At 36.2% G+C, this 17055-nt stretch overlaps 1 protein-coding gene across 2 annotated transcripts in view; it reads left to right on the top strand.

Moving 5' to 3' along the window:
* CSMD1 (CUB and Sushi multiple domains 1) overlaps positions 1-17055 on the top strand; it is a 1750344-nt gene that overhangs the window by 1521313 nt on the left and 211976 nt on the right. For both annotated transcript variants that reach the window (XM_067722119.1, XM_067722118.1), the window contains exons 27-28: positions 10798-10989; positions 16210-16348. In XM_067722119.1, the coding sequence (XP_067578220.1) occupies positions 10798-10989; positions 16210-16348 (331 nt within the window). The remainder of the gene's footprint in view (positions 1-10797; positions 10990-16209; positions 16349-17055) is intronic.

The following is a 17055-nucleotide window of genomic DNA, read 5'->3' as shown; positions in this document are numbered from 1 at the left end:
ACTCCTTGTAGGAGGATTCTCTGATCCCAAAGAATAAATAAGAACCCATTTTATATCATTTTTACACTTCCCCCTGTATAATGTTCACCACTAGTTATTTTTATAACTTTTTGGCTGTTACTGAATATCCTGGTATTCAGAAGTCAGATATTTTACACTAGTTACTGCATTTATCTCTGCCTCACTTTTGACACTTAAAAGTATTTTGTCTTTTGTTTTCTTGTTTCTTGTGTATGTGTCTATATTTTCTGCTTATTTCTTTTTTTTTGGTTATTGGTTCTAGTGAGACTGCATTTCCTAAATTATTGATTTTTTTAATATTTCTCCTCTAATATTCAGTCTTTAGGATGGTTCCAATTACAAGAGCAACCACCCAGTAGATGTGTGTTGAATTGAATTTTAAAAGTGACTTAAAACTTGTCTTTGGACTTCCCTGGTGGCGCAGTGGTTAAGAATCCACGTGCCAATGCAGGGGACACGGGTTTGAGCCCTGGTCCGGGAAGATCCCACATGCCGCGGAGCAGCTGGGCCTGTGAACCATGGCAGCTGAGCCTGCCCGTCCGGAGCCTGTGCTCCGCAACGGGAGAGGCCACTGCAGTGAGAGGCCCGCATACCGCCAAAAAAAAAAAAAAAAAAACTCCACAACTACTGAGCCTGTGCTCTAGAGCCGGCGAGCCACAGCTACTGAGCCCGCACACCACAACTACTGAAGGCCGTGTGCCTAGAGTCCATGCTCCACAACAAGAGAAGCTGCCGCAATGAGAAGCCCACGCACCACAACGAAGAGTAGCCCTCGCTTGCCTTAACTAGAGAAACCCTGAGTGCAGCAACGAGGACCCAACACAACCAAAAATAAATAAATAAATTTTAAAAAAAGAACTTGTCCTCCCCAGATAACTCACGTTCTCATTAAGGTGATTAACAAAGAAATTTGAGGTGCATATTTGAGTAATATGCTTGGAAGCATTTAGCAGTATTAAAGAGAATATAAACTGTCCAGATTTAGCAATCCTATCAGAGTGGAAGTGGAAAAAATACATATATATAATATATAATATTATATATATAATATACAACATATGTATATAATATATATTATATATTGTATTATATATAAATATATATTATATTTTTATGTATATAATTTTAAGCATTATAAGACTCACTTAAACTATAGTAAACTGCATAATCCTATAACAGAAAACTCTCAAAAGTATACGCACATATGCACACACATGTAATATTATATAATTTTTAGAACAGGCATCACAGAGGCACTGTCTTTCTACCCATGAAAGATAACATGGCTTGGGGCTAAGCCCCATCTTAACAGCTCTGTAAACAGGCATGTGCACAATTTTCATGGACTTAGGTTAAATTAGGGCACCATACTCTTTTTGCCACCCACAGTTTTGATGAGGACTGCTCTCAAAAGTAAGGAACACAAAAGCACTTTGATTTATCAATTTTCCCCAATATAAGGGACTGCTATTATTTATTCTCAGTTCTAGAGACATATTGACTCCAGGGAAGTATTATGTGATAAATGACACAGTCTGCAGCTCTCAAATTAGATTTCCCCAACTCTTTGGCCTCCTGTTTCACACTACTCAATTCAAACTGACAAAAGTAAGATTCTCCTGACACTTGCTTGGCAGGAAGACGTGCAGATAGTGCAGCTTTGATTTAGAGGCAGGAAAAGATAGTAAACAGGTTAACTATCACTTGACCACACTAACGTTATGATACCAGATACTTGCATGGCTGCAACCACCTGAGGTTTCTGTAACATGTTGAAATTGTTAATCGTGCACTTACTATCAGTAAAGAATAGGTGGATTTGCAGAATGTTCAGTGAAAAATGTGATAGTCATCTTTTTCTCCCCTCAAGTCTGTCTTGTGTCAGTACACAGATTTTTATCTTTCGTACTTATTAAAAGCTGAGAATCAATTTAACAGTGATGACTAATGTGATAGATGTTTAGAACAGGATCTATGGAGGGTGAGGTTTTCCTTTGATTATGACTTTAGATATAAAGAAACTAAAATCTCTTTGAATAACTGAATGAAGGATTCTTCACTGTTATGAGGATGCAAAACATAGGATTTTATGATGCATTCAAAGTGTAAATATCTGTGTTACTAAGTAGATAAAAAGTGTTTTTAAAATAAGTCTAAAGTATTTTTAGATCTTCAGACATACTTAGTTTCCCATAGATTCTGTGTTTGGCATGATGAAAATAGAAGTGCTAATTAGTATTTTTTCTCTGAGTAGCAATTCCTTTATAAAGGAGGCAGTTAGCTTAGTTCCCAGTGCAGTCTTTGGAACTTAACTGACACAAGTGACTAGAGTACTGTTGTGAACACTAGTAATGTTATATTTTTATGTCTTTTAAAATTTTCCAAGTGCATTCTCTTACATGGTCTAATTTTTACAACTATGTGGTATGCAGATATCAAAAATATAGTTTTATAACTAGCAAACAAATATTAGAACATTTATTTACAAGAAATAGAAAAATTATTTGACTTACAGAAATTGCCTAAATTGGACATGTATTATATACCACTAATGTTCTCTTTCCAGTAATTGATTATGAGGATCTTTGAAATCATTTAAAAAGTTAATTTAAAACAATTTAAACAAGTTAATTTAAAAACTCCAATGTTATACAGATAGAGGACTCAGATCTTACTATAAGCAGCAGAAAAAGTATAAGGACGATTATTACAAAAAAATAAGTGACTCCTGAATTTGAAAATGACAATGTGTAGGATGAGGGGATTTATTGTCTAGTTTAATAGCTGCAATATAAATAGCTCTTGAATTATTATATTTTGATTTAATTAGCATGAAATATGGGACTCAACTTGTTTTGCTTTAATGGAATTCACATTCCCTATTGTGCAGAATCAAAGTGATTGATTTATTTCTGTTGCATATTGAAGTTCTTTTTAAATTGTAGAACTCAATTTACACTTACGTTTGATAGTCTACTGTCATGACATATTTTCATAGCTATTAAGTGTTTATTCAGTACAAAGACCATGAAAGCAAATATTCCACTTTTGAAACATTGTTACAGAGGATGCTTGAGTAACAGATCATAAAGGGTATTTAATATTTTCGTATACTAACATCACTCTCTCTGTCTGCACAAGTGTTTTAATGCCTGTGGTCCCACTGACAAACTAAAATCTTTCACGCCTTCCGAGGCTTCAGCGTTCCTGTCTGAGGAACCTTGGCCTCTAATTTGTTCCCTCTGGCCCGCAGTAAGAGCATTAATGAAGCCTCTTGGTAGTTAATTGTGTTCATGAGAAAGGACTTCTTGTTTGATTTAGTATTTTTTTATTCCGAAAGAAAGAGTCATTTTCCCCAGGAATGAGTGACAATACAAGTGTGCATCTTCAGATTTGCCAGTATATATCCATAATTTCACAATCCTGAAGCCCATGTTACTTTCTGTCATGAAGGAACATGCAGAAATAACACGATTCCTGTGTTGAATCCTGATATTGTTTCATTCCTTTGAATTTTGAAATTAAACACGTCTATACACATACATTCATATAATAAAAATAATTTTCAATCTAAAATGATTTGTATTCATTGTATGCAATTCAAGTGAATACTGCAACTCAGACATATATTTGTGCATATATATATAAACCTTTATAATTAAACTTTTTCTTTAGAAGTACTTGTAAATTCACATGCCCTTGTGAGAAATAAAACAGAGAGATCCTGTGAACCCTTAGGAAGTCCCCCCCAGGGGTAACATCTTGCAAAACTAGAGCACAAATCACAGCCAGAATATCGACAATGATCAGTCAATATGCAGAACATCCATCACCAGAAGGGTCCCTCAGGTTGTCCTTTTATAGCCACACCCACTTCCCTCCTGCCGCCACCCCATCCTTAACCCTGGCAACCTCTAATCTGTTCTCTATTTACATGACTTTGCCATTCCAACAATGTTATATGAGAGGAATCCTGTAAGGTGTAGTCTCCCTTTTTTCACTCAGAGTAGTTCTGTGGAGATTCACTGGGGCTGTTGTGTGTCCCCTCAGTTTATTCCTTTGTGTTGCGGAGCAGTATTCCATAGACCGGATATACCAGCTTGTTTAGTCATTCACCCACTGAAGGACATCTAGGTTATTTCTAGTTTGGGACCATTATGAATAAAGCTGCCATAAACATTCATGTACAAGTTTTTGTGTGAACATAAGTTTTCATTTATTTGGGATAAATGCCCAGAAGTATAATTTCTGGATTGAATGGCAATTGAATGTTTAGATTTTAATGGCCAAATAATTTTCCAGAGTGGCCGTACCATCTTACATTAACACCAACAATGCCTAAGTGACTCCTTTTCTCTGCATCCTCACCATCATTTGATGTTGTCTATATATGTGATATTATTAGCTGCACTAATAGGTATGTAGTGATATCTCTTTGCATTTCCCTAATGGCTAATGATTTTGAACATCTTTTCACGTACTTATTTGCCATCTGTACATTCTCTTCAGTGACATGCTTTTTCATGCCTTTTGCCTGTTTTCTGGTTGGGTATTTTCATGTTTTTATTTTATTTTATTTTTTTGCATCTTCAGCATTCTCAATATATTTTAGATACTAGTCCTTTGTCAGATATGTGGCTTTTAAACTTTTTCTCTTGGTCTTTAGCTTGTCTATTCATCCTATTAACAAAGTCTTTCTTGGAGAAAATTTTTTTAATTTTGATGAAGTTTATTAATTTTTGCTTTTTATAGAACATGCTCATGTTGTCATGTCCTTGCCTAGCCTTAAATCCCAAAGATTTTCTCCTAAAAGTTTTTCTAAAAGTTTTATAGTTTTACCTTTTGTATTTAAATGTGATCAACTGTGAAAGAACTTTTGTGTAAGATATGAGACTTGTGTCAAGGCTCTTTCCCCAGCACTGTGTGTTACTTTTGAAGCCCAGGAGAGGGATTTGTGCAACGTGCATTTGAGCAGCCAGCAGCTCTGCTCTTGATCTCGGAAGGTCTCAGAAAACTCCGTGTCTCCATTTCCTGAAGCACTTTGTCATTGTCAGAAAGGAGAGGAGGAATGTCGACTGAATTAAGCGGAACTTGGTAGAATTCATACCTACTTTCTTTAATTTGGAGTCTGGGATTGAGTGGAAGCACCCATTGGATGACTTGAGGTTCCTCTTTTCTGTGTGTTTCCTAAACCTTTTCCAGCCACCAAAGCGCTGATGCACATCTGACAGAGTTCTGATGGCCAGTTCAGGTCTATCCTGTCAGATACAGTCAGTGACCCTCCAGAAGGAGATTTCCCTATTCAGTGCTATGATCGAACCCAAAAGAGCAACTTTTCAGAGAAAGTGTTAACCTGACCACGTGCATAAAGAGTTAATTCAATTTTCTTAACTCAAGAACATGAGAACTTAATATGCAGGGTAAGATCTGACTGTTAGATATCTCTGCTTCTGATATGGAGCGGATTGGTGTCGCTTTATATGTTTTTCCATATACGTGGTAAGCATTCTCTCTGTGGAGGTTATGTTATGAAAGGGTGTTTTAAGATAATAAATGTACACTAAGCAAACTTTACTTCTATGAACGAATAACGCAGTTGATAAGTATACTTTTTTTTTTTTTTTAAAAAAAGGGACTTACCACATAAATGCACACTTCTTTATCTTTACTCACTTTGACCCTGAAATGTATTGTCCACTCCACAACTCATCCATAAAAGGCAATGTGGTATCCATCTCCCTTCCAGGGCTTGAATACTGCTGAGTTGCTGTCCGGCTGCTCAACATCCGGCTCTCGATAAATATACTTTTAGATGATGTTTAAAAACATGCAGGGGGGCTTCCCTGGTGGCGCAGTGGTTGAGTGTCCGCCTGCTGATGCAGGGGACGCGGGTTCGTGCCCCGGTCCGGGAAGATCCCACATGCCGCAGAGCAGCTGGGCCCGTGCGCCATGGCTGCTGAGCCTGCGCATCCGGAGCCTGTGCTCCGCAACGGGAGAGGCCACAACAGTGAGAGGCCAGCGTACCGCAAAAAACAAAAAACAAAACAAAAAACAAAACAAAACATGCAGGGCTTCCCTGGTGACGCAGTAGTTAAGAATCCACCTGCCAATTCAGGGGACACGGATTCAAGCCCTGGTCCGGGAAGATCCCACATGCTGCGGAGCAACTAAACCTGTGTGCCACAACTCCTGAAGCCCCCACGCCTAGAGCCCATGCTCCGCAACAAGAGAAGCCACAGCAGTGAGACTCCCACGCACCGCAACAAAGACCCAACACAGCCGAAAATAAACAAATAAATAAATTTATTTTAAAAAATAAAAATAAAAAACATGCAAGGAGGACTTGACACATTTAATAGGACATGTCCCAAATGCACAATTTTTTAGAATAGAAAAAGAACACAACTCTGCATATTACTTTAATATGTATATATTCCATAAAGTCTCCAGTGTCAAAAATGACTTTATCCCATTGGAAATAAATTTGTGTACATTGCAATTCTTATGACACAATGGTTCTCCACCACCATTGCTGCCTCTTGCAAACAAAAACATCAGGTCCGTGGCTCTCACGCTAAGTGGAGCACAGGTTCAGATCGCTCAAGTCCATCGCTCTGGATTCAGAGACAAAGAGTAGCGATGTCCCTTAGATGCCACTGGGCCTGTGGAAGTTTCTTTATGACTTGAAATAGTCCAGGGAACCCCTGGGGAAATTGAAAAATACAATACCCATCACCTCAGGAACAGTATCTTCTTTTTCTAAGGTGATAGAGGGATAAGACTGATGCAAGTAAAAATATTGTTTTCCTTTTTATGGCAATAAACTGGAATGATTCAGTCACCAAAATCCCATTTGAAGAAAAAAACGTTTAAGAGAAAATTGAGTGCAAGAAACATGTGGCATATAAAAGAAAACAATCATAAAAAGGAAATGAGTGTATGCCTCATCCATAACTTTGTATGACCCTGAAGGTGAAAAAGCAATTTCTGACCCCAAAGAAATGTCTTTGGTTGGGGACTTTCATATTAGTCTCCAAATAAGCTTTATTGCCTTTATCAGAAAACATCTTTACACAATTTGTAACTAGGGGAAAATAAAATGGCATTTATTTCAAGGACCCAACCAATGTGTTTCCCACTGCATTGTTTAAAATGGTTTTGTCTTCCCTAAAGTCGTCTTATTGATTTTGTATTTTTAATCCAATCTAGATTACCCTAAGAACTTTTTATTTTTATTTTATAACTTTTTAATGGCATGCTCTATTATTATTATTACAGATATGCCAAATGGAAATTTGCTTTAGAAGTAGAAACTTCTTTCAAAACTGAATTAAACCTCATACCATTAAAGGACATATAACCCTTAGTACAAGCCTGTGTTTTATATACTGATATTCTGTGGATCTTTATTTGGAAGGGTTTGAAGAAATTTGTTGAGAAAAACATGCTCTATGATAACAGACATTTAGAATACACTGGATTAAACTTTTTTTTTTTTTTTTTTAGTTTCTTTACTGTAAGGCTTCTCTGAGCCTTTAATTCCTGATGTACAGCGGGGATCTACAAGAGGGAGCTAGAGTATACAGTATTTGCCCATCTTGTTTGACCAAACACCTTTAATAACCTATAGAAAAGTGTTCTACAGAACACTTGTTTTTGCAAGGCTCATATGTCTGTTGAAATTCTTATTCATGTACAAAATCTGTGCATCTTTGTGTAAAGCTTTTTTATTGAGTAATGTGTGTGTTTGCTTTTAATGAATACTGAATAAAAAGTCGGAAAGAGAAGTAATAAAACATCTTTGTTTTAAAAATTACAATGAGACTTATCTATGATCTCCTTGGCTTTTCGTCTAAAGGTTTATTTTTAAATTATTTTAATACTACATTCTTATTTACATATTTATCATATAAATATTTCTATGGGTGTTTACTAAGAATACCACTGTTTAATAATAGACAATTAACTGTTTTAATACTATATATTTATTTTTTCATTATTTTAATGCTATATTAAATTAATTCTCACTTGGAAATGAATATGTAATCATCCATGTGCCCACTTGCTTGAGGAAAGAATTAAGTTTATTTGGGGGATGTGAAATTCAGTCCAATGGCCAAGATTTTAAATGTGCAATAGGATTTACTTCTGTTTTTTTCTGGAGTCTAGAGAAATCTCAGCAAAGGTAGAGCACAGGTAGAGCTTAGATTCTTTAATTACTCAAATAGTAAACTCAAGATCGTTTGTAAAATACTAGTTCAGTGGAAGCAGCATTTTGTTGCATAGGTGATGGCCATGATGGGCTCTGATTCTGGTGATTGAATACTATAATTGCTGTTCTATATTATAAAGATTTGTGGCTTATGGGTGTGACACTTATGAGTTTCTAACTAGAAGCTTTGTGTCCTTGGGTCCATTCTGCATTCTACTGCTGTCCTGGTCTTCTTTTGGGAAGATGTGCTTGCTTTCCACCCTGCATTCTAATCTTTGCCTCTGATGGGAGGAGAGTGGAAACTAAAAGAATCTTCCTCAATGACTCTGATATGGCATTTCCTGCTCCCTTCCCATTGAAAAAACTACATGGAAGCCCAAATTCTTCCTTTCTTTTTGATATCTACTGAGAATTCTGCTTCCAAGTAAAATTCCCCTACTCAGAACACTAATAATAATAACAACAAGGATGACAGGTATGATAAGCCAGCCATCATGCTGTGGGATTAAGACAGAACTGAAATGTCTGCAGTGTCCAGTATTACAGTAAAGTATGTTATCTGAAAACACATCCACTGAAAATATGTCAAAGGTGTTGGATACAATTATTTTTAGCCTTTTAAAATGTATCACTGAAACTGCAAGAACATGAGGAATCCTGAGAGTCACCAAAATAATGTGAAATGCAGAAAGGTCATGAAGTTCAGAAGTTGGCTTTGCCCTGGGAGCATCTGTCAGTTGGTCCCTGGTGACACTGAGCTTCCATTTTGAGAGTCTGTGGGCTGAAAGAATAGGAAACAAGGTCTAAGATCTTTCCAATATTGGAAATGTAATTGGAGACCCTCATATACTGCTAGAACTCCAAAGGGAGGATGTCCTACTCTCACTATAAGGGAGAATAGATAAATGGTAGAGATAGATAATAGATAGATATAGATAGATAGATAATAGATAGGTGATAGATAATAGATAATAGATGATAGATAATAGATAGATAATAGATGATAGATAATAGATGATAGATAATAGATGATAGATACATGATAGATGATAGATAATAGATAGATAATAGATAGGAGAGAGACAAATATGGATATAGATATAGGTATAGAAACAGACACAGATATAGACAACTCATAACCACAAGCAGGTTTCAAACTAGCTTATAGATAAATTCATGCCATTTCTGTGGCCCAAAATGCCTCAACAGAGATTTTTTTTTTAAAGAGGTAGAAGGCTTCTCATGTTCCAGGCACATGGTAAAGTCAAATGAGAATCCCCTCTGGATAAACACACCTTCAAAACAATTATTGCAAGTGAAGTTCCAAAAACAGAAATGCAAATTCAAAACTCAGAGGCACTTTAGATTACATGAGATATTGGAATTATTATCAGATCAGACTGTAAGAGTTTAAAAAATAAAAGAGAATAAAAATATGAGTAGGGAACAATATGCTGTATAAATGGCCAAAGATATTTGAACAAAATGCTAACTAACAGAAAAGCACAGTGAAAGAAAGTTTAAAACTCAACATGATAAAATAATAAATTTGATGCAGATGGAGAGAAGATTGTGATAGGAAGATAGTCTAAAAAATTACCCAGAAGATGGAACAAAGATAAAAAAATGATTTAAAAGTGAAAAGTTGAGACACAGAAGATAGAGACATTTGTCAAATTTTAATTCATAAGAGAGGAACAGAGATAATAGGAGAGAACTGATATTTGACAAGATAGTGGCTTAATCCTCAGATTCAAAACTTCAGATGATTCCAAGTAGGGTTAATAAAAGGAGGTTCATACATAGACATAATATTGTAAAACTTTTATTTCCTTAGAAATAAAGAAGATTTGTACACAGACATCATATTGTGAAATGTTAGGACATCAAAGACAAAAAGATGATCTTAGAGTCGTTTCAGACTGTGAGATTAAGTAGGAAAACTGGAAGGCAGAAGAAGTGGGATAATTTCTTAACAGTATTTAGGGGAAAATAAGGGCAACAACAGCTATCCTAAACTATAAACTCGGTAAAAATATTCTTTAGGATTAAAGGAGAATTAAAAATATCTTTAAAGAACTAAAGGTGGTTTTGGACAAAACAGTTTAAGAGAGTTTAGTTCATCTTAGCTGGTTGTGCAGTGGGAAGGCACTGACCAAAGGGAATTTATCCTATTTTGTTTTCCTCAAGGTTCCTTGAGATTGGTATTCTTAAATTATTTTAATTGTGGCATGTATTTTCATTAAAATATTGTCAATGAGACGATCAAAGGGGAATGTGTGTGTGTGTGTGCATAGTATGATACAGAAATCCTTAATATATTCCATAATTGGTTGAATTTTCATGAAGATTTTGCTAGAATCTGTTCAAAGGAAGCATAATCAAGATGCATGCTATTGAATGTATTCTTGAGGGAAAAAAAAGCTTCTTTTCTTACATTCATATGTGGACAAGTGATTCATTAACCCGGATCAAGAGCGCTTCAGCCCACAAGGGCTCTACGTCTATAAGAGTGCTGGGATCGTGTTTCCAGTCATTGATGTGATGTTGTCCCTTCTTTCTAGCATCCATCGCGTCCACCTGCAACGACCCAGGTATACCTCAAAATGGCACCCGCTATGGGGACAGCAGAGAGCCAGGAGATACCATCACTTTCCAGTGTGACCCTGGGTACCAGCTCCAAGGACAAGCTAAAATCACTTGTGTGCAGCTGAATAACCGATTCTTTTGGCAACCAGACCCTCCTACATGCATAGGTATTGTGCAACAGAAAATAGAAATTTTATATTTCGGAAGGAATGCATGTTATCATTAAAGTTGCTCTGTGTATGTATTATTCTTCAGGAGTATTTCTCAAGAGTTTCTTACATGCCCTCTGGTTCCCTGAGATTATATTGAAATTTTATTACAAACCTTTAAACTTTATTTTATTAAGTGAGGTAAAGGAAGTAGTTTACTTAATGTATGGTAATTGACATTTATCTAACATTTCCTATCCTTAAGAAATCTCATAAAAATATGGATCAATCAAATTACTGTAATTTAAAATTCTGTGTGGCTGAAAATTCATAACTCTACCATTGTCGTTCTTATTTTTAATATAGAAACGTGCCCTTAAGCAAAACCTACTCAATAAAAAGGTGTGTTCTCTTTTTTAGAAGATTTTTCTGTAATAGCAGTACATTTTTAATAGAATCCTAAAAACTAGAAATTACACTGTTTATGTCAATATAAAGATAAAAGGAGAGACTTCTTTCTAAAATTTACTAGAATTTTATAATTTGACCTTGTTAAAGAGAAAACAATTCGCGTGCAGACTTTAGTTTGAATAACCAATATCCAAGATAGTCTATCACAAATATGGTTTTAGGGCAAGACATATTTATATATAAAATAGTAATTACATGTAGATTGTCCCTTCAGTCAATTAAATATTTTACCATAAATACCTCTGTATGGTATCCCATCTTAATTTTTAAAGGAAACTTAATTTTAATGAACTGTCACAGTATAGTTTGTACTTCCTTATAATCTGTTTGAAAAATATAAAATTAATCTGCAAAGACAGGAAGTGATAATGAAGTGATATGCACATAGTTAATGGGCCATTTTGCATCAGGTGACCTTGAGGGAATTTTGTGACTTAAAATGATTTTTATTGTCATAAGGGATTCTCAGTGGTTCTGTGGAGCTATAATATGCAACTCTTAACTTATTACAGAGTGTTTGCAGGATTCTGAAGACAGATGAGAATTGATAGCTCTTCTTATTAGCATGCTCAGCCCTGTCAGAGAGCTACCCTGTTTATGCAATGTTCTGTGCTGCACGTACATTTCGTGACTTTCGTGAGCACAGTCGCATTTTACCTCAAGCTGAATCATCAGGAGATGTGTCAGACTTCTACGTGTTCCTTTTTTAAAGTGGAGTAATTACCTATAAATGCAACCATCATTTTAAACCATTCTTCTATTTTTAAATCAGGAGAAGCACATTTTTTTTTCCAGTTTACATGAATTTAAGCTTATGGAGGAGTACATTAAAAAGCAATACAACTACCAGTCAGTCTCTTGAAGGTAATTTCTTGGTTGACATTCATGTAAACCATTCATTGTAAAATTTGACCACCTTTCCAAATAATCTATAGTTTTTTTGGGTCATCTCTTAGTTACCTAATTTTAATCAGCGACTAGATAAACCAGTTCTCAGCAATGAAAATAGGTAACACTTTATCTGTCTTGAATATCAGCTCCAAAAATAAGCCAAGATCACTCCCAGGCCATTGGATATCAGTTCTGTGGGCAACAGAACCACCCACATACAGGTATCACGTAACACAAACGTGGAAAATACGTATTTGGGAATAAGTGAACAATATCTTTTTATCATATTGTAAACATATTTTGCCCCAGCAATGGGATTATGCCTCTGTACGATACTCATCCCTTAGAGCATGGTCAGGTATTAGCACTCATCTACATTCTGTTCTGCTGATACGGACATTTTTTATTTTTTTGCTTTTTTCTTATTAAACATAATGTGGTTTTGCAGAAGTTTTATAAGCTACAGTTAAGAAAAAAGAGGAAAAAAACACTGTCACCTTTTTACCTGAAGGCAACTACTATTAGCATAAACATGCATAAGTAAGCTTCATAATTATTTTATGTATATATAATCTATTTTTTAAATGTTTTTAAATGAAAACACCCTGAATGATTATTTTGTAAATTACACTTTTACTTACTGGTACACGATGAGTATCTTTTGTGTTATTATGTATTTTTTACTAATTAAGTTTTATGCCTGCACAGTCTTTCTCTGTTTGGATGAGTATTGACCAATATTGATTCCACTAATCCCTCCTCAATGTACGGTTAGGTGTTTCAGCCTTTTCCCTTTCACGAAAATTGCTGATATGAACACTTGTTGCAAAACACATCCATGATTGTTTATGAATGACATATTTCTACAAACTTAGGTATTTCTAGAGTTTTCAAAACTTTTTCAGAAAGGTTGCACCAATTTACGTCACCGTCAGCATGATTGTTTATTTTCCCCGACTCAGAAAAGGCACTTTATGTGATATTTCTTAATCTTATAATATGGGCAGGAAGTGAAGATTCCTTGGCGTTTTGATTGGCATTTTATATTAAAAATGAGGATGAACTGCTTTTAATTTCATATATTCTTATCGACCACTTGAATTTGCTCTTTCCTGTTGACTGGCTAATTTCTTTTTTCCGTTTTATTCTTAGTGTATTTTTTCCTCCTATTTGCTGTTCTTTCCCATTCTCTCCCTTTTATAAAATCTCTTAACCACTCACCTGTTAATATGTTACTCATATTCTCACCAGCTTGTCATTTGCTGCTAATCTGCCCTGTGATTTGCTGCTAATCTGCCCTGTGATTCGCTGCTAATCTGCCCTGTGATTCGCTGCTAATCTGCCCTGTGGTTTGCTGCTAATCTGCCCTGTGATTCGCTGCTAATCTGCCCTGTGATTCGCTGCTAATCTGCCCTGTGGTTTGCTTGGATGCCTCACTTCTTTCACTTCACAAAGGACTCCAGCGATGGAGGCACCTCTTTCTGGAACTGAGTCTTAAAAGACCGATTCTCTGGACCAGAAGACACTCAGTACTTTCTGATTCTGAGTAAAGTGTCCCTTGAACATCTCCACAGTTTCAGTTTTCTCATATAGCCCACAATACCTTTTGTCCAAGTTCAAATTCTAAAGAGCTCTGCAAAGCAAAAATGCATTCCGAGTTTGCAAAAACTTATTTGGCGGCACCATCCTGCCCTGATCTACAGGGTAACTGTTTTGTGGCTATTTACCCCACTTAATGGTGTGAACATTGAAATGTTCTGGTGTGGAAATAGTAATGTGTCTAGTTAAACAGCACTGCTGCAAACCTTAGTGGATGAACGTGCTACCGTGTATGTCAGGAAGGTCCACCCTTAGGGTTTCGAATAAGGAACTGTGGATTGATGTGAGTTTGTGGATTTTGTCTCTATGTCCATTCCCTCTGGAGAATTTCTAGAGTGTCTGAATTGCGTTTTGTACTAAATGTAATCCTATCCAAAACAGTTTGCAAGCTTTCTAATGAAAACCTGATGAAGCTAAAATGAAGAATTCCCCACCAAAGAGAGAACAAACCCAGCAAGACGGTCCTCCTTAATTCCACTTTAAGCCTTTAAATAACCTCATTTGAAAATGCCACCTGGGACCATTATGAATAAGACAGGATCTGCCCTTTGTTTCTTTTCAATTAATATTTGAGTCTCATCCCTGAACTCTTCCTGCTGGTGGTACCCTTGTACCCGGTGTCCTGAATCTGTCATGTTTCTTCTTTTAAAACCTGAGCGGAGTAGCATAACCTGCGGCCCTCAGGTACCTCTGTCCCCACCTCAGCGCTGCCTCTGCTGCTTGTCCAGGCTTCTCATACTCCAGGCTGTCAGCACCTACGCGGTTCCGGGGGAGGCCACGTCCTGTGAGAGCCACTTAGCCAATTGTCTCCACATCGTTTATTAAAATAAAACTGCATACTATGGAAAATGTGGTTTTAATCATTTTGAAGAAAGTTATATCGTATTGCTCTTGAGAGTATATCTGTAAGAATTTATTATAAATATTTCCTGTGATATTACTCAGAGTTTGCCTTAGATGAGACGGAAGTTATAACAAAGAGTCTTGGGATTTGTTATATTTTTTCTTATGGAAAGTTAAGTTTTCAGGAATGTTAAGTGAGTATTTAAAGACACATCCATATCAGAAAATTATAAAGTGTGTGATCTTCATCTTATTTTCAAAAAAGTCCTTGTGTATGTGTGTGGAAAATATCAGCCATTAGCATATTTCCTTCTCTACTTATTTTTTTCCCTGAATATATACATGATCAATGAAGTGAAATAAGGTATGCAGTTTAGAGGGAACAGTATAATTTAATCAGGGTGATTTTTTAAGAACGGCTTGGAACCAATTCACAATATTTGCTATGAAGAACCTTAAACCTAGCATATTAATGTGAATTTTGCATTGTTTTAGTACCTTCCACAGCATGGAAGCTCTAACAGGAACATTATCTACCAAATAAAGCAGTCCTAAACATTTTCAGGTTCAAGAACGAAGACTGTCTTGCCTGTTAACAACAATAAACTATATAATCGTTGCCTTAACTAATACAAATGTAAACACATGTAATTAAAAATTAATGACTGCAGAAACAAACTAAATTTATTACTGTCATCTGAAGTGCTTCTTCCTGATAGTAACCTTCTAAATAGTGTGATGAAATAATATTTTTAGGGGTTTAAGTTCCTGCTCAGCCTCCTCTTGGTCATCTATCCGCAGATATCACTGAAACTTTACCTGTTAGTTTTGTTATTTTGAAATGTGGGGAAGATATCCGAGCCCTACGTATAGCAGAGGAGTGTGAGAAATATACGAAATAACACGTATTCATTTATTCAACAAATGTTTCCTGCATACTTATTATGATCAAAAACTGTGCTAGGCTTAGAGTTACAAGAGTGAACAGAAGACGGATGATCATTATGCCACTGGAAGCAAACTTTTTAGAATAAGTAAGCAATGACTTTGTAAACCATAAGAAATGACCAAAGAATTGACATAACCGTAAAATGATATTCATGGGGATTTTTTTTTTCCTGTGCAGTTTGTTTTCATATATTTATAGTGTGGAGGATTCAGGTAATCTGTTCAGTTTAACTGGGTAAAGTTTAAAATTAAAGGAAGTAAATTTCATTTGTCAGCATTGAAAATCCTCCTTAAAAATGGAGTGGAATATTATATAAAATTTGGTTAACAATCACATAAAAACATGTACAGACCTTCTGGGTCTTAAATTTCCTCTGGGTAGTTGTTTAATAAGCCAGTACGCAGTGTCTTCGATGAACCCTGTGCAGTCTCCTTTCACACTGACCAGCACCCTTCTCTCCCCTGAACCTTCCTCTCCTGTGACAGCGGCCTGTGGTGGGAATCTGACTGGCCCGGCCGGTGTCATCCTGTCCCCCAACTACCCGCAGCCCTATCCTCCCGGGAAAGAGTGTGACTGGAGAATAAAGGTGAACCCAGACTTCGTCATCGCCTTGATATTCAAAAGGTACCATCTCTTATGGAATACCTCTTTTAAGTAGGACTTACATATTTTTTTTTTACATCTTTATTGGAGTATAATTACTTTACAATGGTGTGTTAGTTTCTGCTTTATAACAAAGTGAATCCATTATACATATACATATGTCCTCATATGTCTTCCCTCTTGCGTCTCCCTCCCTCCCACCCTCCCTATCCCACCCCTCTAGGTGGTCACAAAGCCCTGAGCTGATCTCCCTATGCTACACGGCTGCTTCCCACTAGCTATCTATTTTACATTTGTTAGTGTATATATGTCCATGCCACTCTCTCACTTTGTCCCAGCTTACCCTTCCCCCTCCCCATATCCTCAAGTCCGTTCTCTAGTAGGTCTGTGTCTTTATTCCCATCTTGCCCCTAGGTTCTTCATGACCTTTTTTTTTTTTTAGATACCATATATATTTGTTAACATATGGTATTTGCTTTTCTCTTTCTAACTTACTTCACTCTATATGACAGACTCTATGTCCATCCATCTCACTACAGATAACTCAATTTCCTTTCTTTATATGGCTGAGTAATATTCCATTGTATATATGTGCCATGTCTTCTTTATCCATTCATCTATTGATGGACACTTAGGTTGCTTCCATGTCCTGGCTATTGTAAATAGAGCTGCAGTGAACATTTTGGTACATGACTCTTTGAATTATGATTTTCTCAGGGTATATGCCC

This window comes from Pseudorca crassidens, chromosome 21 (genome assembly GCF_039906515.1).
Source record: "Pseudorca crassidens isolate mPseCra1 chromosome 21, mPseCra1.hap1, whole genome shotgun sequence".
Classification (NCBI taxonomy): Eukaryota; Metazoa; Chordata; class Mammalia; order Artiodactyla; family Delphinidae; genus Pseudorca; species Pseudorca crassidens.
The sequence above is the reverse complement of the archived record's forward strand: the minus strand, read 5'-3'. Positions and strand labels throughout refer to the sequence as shown.